Source organism: Oxyura jamaicensis (assembly GCF_011077185.1).
Source record: "Oxyura jamaicensis isolate SHBP4307 breed ruddy duck chromosome 6 unlocalized genomic scaffold, BPBGC_Ojam_1.0 oxy6_random_OJ55, whole genome shotgun sequence".
Classification (NCBI taxonomy): Eukaryota; Metazoa; Chordata; class Aves; order Anseriformes; family Anatidae; genus Oxyura; species Oxyura jamaicensis.
Window position 1 is genome coordinate 298990 of NW_023303990.1, and position 6519 is coordinate 305508.

A 6519-nucleotide genomic window follows, 5' to 3' on the forward strand; every position below is an offset into this window, starting at 1 on the left:
CTTCTGCAGGAAAGCATTTTAAAGCAGAAAGGAGGAAGCGGGGCTGAGTCAGGCCTCCAGGGGGGACATGGATTCTGTCACTGAGTGTCCCACTGACTTGAACTGACAAGGTCACTTGGCGCTTCCACCCTCACTGCATCTGTTTCCTCTCTCCCCTTCCACTGCCACAGCATAAACTAGCCAGGAAATGGCTGTCCCTCCAGAGGATGTAGCACCTAGTGTTGTAAAGCTCCCATCTCAAGAAGTGACACACCACTCATCTCTCTCAAAAGAATAAGCAAGCTATCTGAACATCTGACATGCAGCTGGAAGGGAACCTGTACCCTCAGTCCCAGGTGAAGCCCAGTGAAAGATCTGGTACAACAGTTCTGGTCCTGCATGCCCCAGTAGCAGAGCGCTGGCCAGGGAAGGTGCTCACGGTGGATGCTGAGCTGGCAGGCGGCAGCCTACGGACCCAGGGGCAGGCATCTCCAGCTCTTACCTGTGACACCTTCCTTTTTGCCGAGGAGCCAAAACTCATCCACCACAGCCAGCACCTCGATGACATCTCCCACAAAGAGGGGCAACTCCTCAGAGACGCTGGGACAGAAATCAAAGACCGCTCGCACCACAGAGCCAGCCTCCATCGCGTGGGGTCTGCAGGCAGATCAGCACCTAAGGCTGAGACAAGAAGAAGTCCGTTAGTGGCAAGAAAAGCCTGAAATTACCACAAATATTGTCAGAAAGGAAAACCTTTCCTGAGTGCAAGAGACAGGGACACTGAGGGGGCCCTGTTCTGAGCTCACTGAGCCCCTTCCCCCATGCAGCCAAAGCAGGGGGGGTCTCCAGCAGTGCAGCTCCCGTGGTCCTGCCTGCCTTATCCGGCCTCTCTGGCTACCTCTGCTGGGTCACGTTTGTGCTGTACCAGGGGGAGAGGCAGCAAGAAAATCTAGAAGCAAATTCCCGTCAGGAAGGAAGCGAGAGGAGGGGAGGAAGCTCCACGCTTCCCTGACACCAGGGCAGGTCTGGAGCCCACTGGGGCCTCTGCGGGCAGGCAGTGGCCACCACCGCACATGGCTGCCGAGCCAGGACACTTCTCTGTATTGCCTTTGCCCTGCACCAAGCAGCCCTCCCAGCAAGGCCCTACACTGCACCGAGACAGTGGCAGCCCTGCAGCTTCACTGGGCCGTCCCCTCTTCCCTTACTCCTCAGGAAAGGAACTGAAAGGTGCCTCTGTTCAAGATTGTCGGGAGCCCTAAGATGTCAACGTGCACAGTGAGCAGTCACCCTCCCAGCACCATGCAGAGCTGGCCATGCACACAGCAGGGCTATGGAGCAGCCACATCTCTCGCTAGGAGCAGAAAAAGCAGGGTGACAACACACAGCAACACGCCACAAACAGAAAGCTGTGCACGTCCCACCTGAGCCCTGGAGAGGCAGGAGCAGGGGAGGCTAACACAGAGAGGAGAAAACCAGCCCTGCTACTGAGGTGCAGCAAACTTCCAGCCAGAACGCCAGCAGGGGCTCCGGACAGGGAAATGCTTTCTGCTGACGGGACTGCTCTGTTTATCCAGGCCGGCTCACCTCCTGGGAACAAAGCGGGTTTGTGCTCGGCTGCAGCAGCGTCCTCGGCACGTCCCTGCCCGCCCCCAGCTGCCGCCAGCATGGCCAGCACTCTCCCACCACCCGCACCTCTGCTCCTGCCTTCACCCCTATTGCTCTCCACTGCCTTACCCCTAGCACGTGAGCTCCTTGGGGCACAGGCTGCCCCTTTGTTACCAGCATTGTGCTGGCTGAGCAAACAAAGAGCCCAATATCCAGCAGCCGACAGCACTTTGCCACCAAAAAGAGATGAATGGACTGGAGTGAATCGGGAGCACAAAGAGCTGCAGTTGAGGATAGCAGGAACCTACTGAGGCAGAAAGAGCAACAGTATAAAAACATGACCATGTGGAGCTGGGAAAAAGATGGAAGAGCCCTCAATTAGCTTGGAAATAGTAGACAAGAAAGCGGCCTTGCACTGTGTGAGGTGGGGTGGCTGTGGCACAAGGAACTGCTGAGCTCAGGGTCCTAAAAGCACTTGCCATATTCTGAATCTACAAACTTCACAACTGCACTGGACAATGAAAAAAAAATAGACAGGTGAAATTGCTGCTTCAGGGTAGGTTCTCCAGGATTATAGTGACATTTCTGGCATTTCCTCTGTCAAAGGGATAACGCAAGAGTGGTCTGAGGAATGCAAAGATCACAGCATGGGCCCTGCAGACCCAAACCCTTTACAGTGGTCACTGTGAGGACATGGCCCTCCTACTGCCTGGGACTCGGTTACTTGCCTGGGAAAACAGCAGCATCCCTTCCTTAACTCACCTGGAGCTCTGGGGACTCATTTATTAAAAGCGCTCTGTTTCAAACGAGACGGAAGATTGAGAGAGGCAGGCACAACTGCAATTGTTCTGACACATACCTATTAACTGCACTTAAAATAAAACACAGCTACTAACATATTGACGTGAAAAGCAATCCCCGAGAGCCAGCCCATGAGGCAAGGAAGCATTAAGTAACTTCTGAAACAGCCCCCAAAAAATCCCAACAAGCTCATGTTCCCTCAGCAGTACCAAGAAGCGGGACCATTCCCTGACAAAACACACAACTCTGTGGAAGAGTTCAGAAGCACTGCAGATATGGCAGACTAACAACAGGAGGACCCCGGGAAACTGGGCACACTCTCCTTTAGCTCAGAGATGAGTGTCTCGGAAAACAGAGGCCAATCTAACAATGACACTAATCCAGCAACTTACTTCCAAGATGCAGGAGTCACTGACTGTTGGACGAAGGGAAGGGAGCAGCTACAGCCCTACTGCCGCAGCGCAGATGAGTCGGCTTTGAGGGATGCGAGTGTCAGCGAGCATGGGGGATGCTCGGTGCCAGTGCCAGGGGTAAGAGCCAGGAGCACACAAACTCTCCTCCGAGGTTGCTGGGGATTTCTGATGAGCCCACACAGGTCACTGACAGCAGTAGCCACTCCTACCTGTATTCCAGAAATATCTGATACTTCTTTTGCACATCCTTCTCTAGAATTGCCCCGCATATGCCACCAGACCAGCCCCTTGCCAGCCAGAGAGCAGGGAGTGTAAGCCCCTAGAGCTGGTCCTACTGGGGCAATACCTCCAGATCACTCTGTCCCTTGAAAGTCCAGTACCAGCACCCGGTTAACTGTCCTCTTCCAGCAAGGAACTGTGAAATACCTCTGAATACTAGGCTGCTTGCTGTCCTTTTCTGTCCATCCGAGCCTAGAGAGTATGCCCCTGTATTTGAAAGCAGTGGATCAGTCTTACAGGGTTTGCTTGCTCTGTAACATGATTCGAACACAAAATATTATGTTTTCCAGGGTCTTGGCCTTATCTTACTCCATGGAGTGCTGACTGCCAACATTTTCTCCAAACCTCCACCTAGAAAAGGAAGTCTCCCAGCATCTTGCAGACAGGGAACGTACTGAGTCCAATTCCTCAGCTTTAATGGTGGACATGAGTTTCTCCCAGCTCCAGCCCAGATCTGCCTGGTGAGAAAAAACATCCAGCAACTGCTCGTGAAGGGGCTCCAGCAGGAAGAGCAGATTGCAGGGAGAGCAGGGCTCCGCCTGTGATCCCCAGTGAGTCATGGCTCCTGACTGCTGGCCAAGCACCATCCCCTCTCACCTCCAAGGGGGGCAATCCCTCCCAGCCAGGGGGAGGGAGGGCTCCCCCACAACTCAGCAAACTCTGGGACTTCACCCTGGCAGAGGTCAGGGCTGCAGATTGCAGCAGAGCTGGAGCAGGAGAGGATTCCTGCCTCCGCCTAGCAGCAGATCCATGTCCAAAGAGAGCCTCACTGTGCAAGTATGAAGCTGCGGCACAGTGGTGAACTCGGCCCACTGAGAACACGCTGTCTCTGTCTCGGTGCCTGATCCTGAGCAAACTAGGTAACGTGTTCCTGGCGCCCAGCTGCAGCCCGCCCGGTGCCCTGACACAACAGCTTTGTGCAGCGAGGCAGAGAAGCAAATTCCCAGGGCATTAATCACTCCTCCCAGCCTCCCCACATGCATGCTCAGCACACATCACCTTGGTGGAAGACAGCCTACCCCTTCTTGTCATTAGCTCTGGAGTATGTCTGGTCCAGTGTGGGCTGATGAAAGGACAGACCGGAATGAAATGAGAGCTATTAGCTCACTTACAAGATTGTTGTGAGACCTTCAGCGCAGATCACGCCACAGCAGCCAAGAGGAGACATTTACACACTGACTCAGACAATTTCTCTTACCCTCCTCTCTTTGTGGCTGAGATTGGACAGAGTCTAATGCCTCAAATAAAGGACTCACCAGCACAAAAATGAGTTATTACCAGGCACTTGCTCAAAGGATCATACCTTACATGGAAGCAGACCTACTGAAGATGGTGATACAAATGCCCTCTTGGACTCTGACTGATCGTAAGGAAGAGTAAATTAATTTCTGATGAGTTTCTGTACCTTCAAAACAGGAGTTCTCTCTTCCCCGTTTTTGCTGAAGCAAGGATTTCAAGCACTTAGAAAATAATGCAGCGACACGAAGAGATCATTTTAGGTTGATTACAAACAGTATTAATAGCCTCAGTAAAAGGAGAGACTCAAAGGCTTTTGAGACAGCTAATCCAGTGGTACACCCAAAGCGTTGATCAGATTATGAGATAAAAAACAATAATGAACAGATGCCACAAATTTAGCAGCAAGAGAACCAAACCTGACAGGCAGCATCCCTACCTGTCTGCCTCCAAGTAATACTTGTCCGCTTCTTGCTCAGACAGTGCTGTTAGAGCTGGCTATGGGCAGCGCTGCAGCGTAACTCACCAGCACAGTAACCACAAAATTAATATATCACCAAACAGAAAAAAAATGCAGTGCAGGCTTCCACATGCACAGTTGGTTTGCACAAGAGAGACAAGTATGTTCTTGTGCAGCAGATGTCTCAGTCTCCTTAAAACTGAGAGCCAGCCTAAGCAGTAAACCAGGAAGGATTCCGATTCCCAGAAGTGCACAAAAGCCAACTTTGTCACAGAACAATTAAAGAATATTAACAAATGCTGCCAGTGATCTTTTTTAAAATTTAAAAATGCCATACATTTTACCTCTGTCTTTTCACGCCTCCTTCCCCTCACTGTAACATAATGCCTGTTCGACGAAAACAGAATCCACCCCCAGAAACGGAGGTGCCCTCTGCCTCGCTCAGCTGCTGGCTCTGGCTTTCACAGGACGTTTGCTGCAGCGCCTGCTGTGCACCGAGCTGCAGGAGCAGCACCTAACATGCATAGGAAAGAAACCAGGAGTGTCACTTGGCTTCTCACACGATTATGTCAGGAACACACACTCACTAGCTACGTGCTGAGGCATTTTCCCTGCCCTTTACCTCTGTTCCTCCCGTTTCCCCATGGCCTCCAAATGTGGCCACCTCTCCTCCCTTCCTCCTTACCCCACTTCAAGGACGGGACAGTGCCCACGCTGGAGCACACCCTGAGCACTCACAGGAGCCTTTGGAGCTGCCAACCGCAGTCTCCCCCCTGCTCTGAACAGAACGTGTTGCTCTGCAAGCTCCCGGAGGTCCTTGCTTGCCTACACATTCCCGGGTGGGACAAACAATACCCCATTGAGCCAGGCCCTGGACATGGTGCCAATGCAGGGACTGAGGAAAACTGCAGAGCCACCCCTACAAACCTCAACAGAATGGACAAGACAGCAAGCGGGCTAAAACCAGGCTTAACGGTGCAGAGGAGAGGAGCCTTCTCCCGCCGGGGCCATGCGGACTGCTGCAGCCTCTTGTTAAAACATGCTGTTTGTCTCCGCAGATCCCAAAGAGCCCCCTGCTGAGCTTCACGCAGTGGGAAACACGTGATCTCTCTTACGTCCTGCCATCTCCAGACCCCATATGGCTCCCAGGAGGATGAGGAATCTCCTCGCTTTAAAAAGAAATAGCTTCATTTCCTTTTAAACATGACATACAGAAATCATTAAAATAAATACACCAAGGTTGGATCAGCAAACCCCTCAGAACCAGGATCACCACGAACAACGGCTTCTTGAGCTCTGCCTTCCCCACAGCACACGTGCGACAGTTTGGGGTGTTTGCCACAGGAGCTCTGCGTGTACCACACAAGTCACTCAAACCACGTTTTTTTCCCTCCAGCTGGGCACTGGCTGTCACAGTGTTGTCACCTGCTCTGTAGCGGGACACGGCTCAGTGCCGGCTGGCAGGGTTTGTGCGGGGTAGGCGTAGGTTGGGGAGGAAGGAAGAGGAGCTCGCGTTGGGCCAGATGGCAAGCAAATGAAAGTCATCTGGAAACTTGAGCACAGCATCGATTTTTAATGCAAAGCAGAGCACCTTGCCAAAACATGTGAGCAAGGACACTGCGATGGATACTTAATCTATACCATTGTGGACCTAAGCACACAAAGGCCAGAGCACCAGCTCAGGAGATAAGAGCTTCCCCAGTTCTAGCCACGCTGTACTGAGTGGCTGCATGCACTTTGCAGACA

General features: G+C 52.5%; 1 protein-coding gene across 3 annotated transcripts in view; it reads right to left on the minus strand.

Moving 5' to 3' along the window:
- The window catches only part of DNMBP (dynamin binding protein), a 28232-nt gene extending 22794 nt beyond the window's left edge, over positions 1–5438 (minus strand). Inside the window, exons 1-2 of one of the 3 annotated variants that reach the window (XM_035311815.1) lie at positions 5118–5438; positions 482–660 (exon numbers count right to left, since the gene is read on the minus strand). In XM_035311815.1, coding sequence (XP_035167706.1) covers positions 482–626 — 145 coding nt within the window. In that variant the 5' untranslated portion in view covers positions 627–660; positions 5118–5438. Of the gene's footprint in view, positions 1–481; positions 686–3472 lie in introns of those variants that run through there. The other 2 variants (XM_035311814.1, XM_035311816.1) reach the window with 2 other exon arrangements.
- Positions 5439–6519: the final 1081 nt, after the last annotated feature.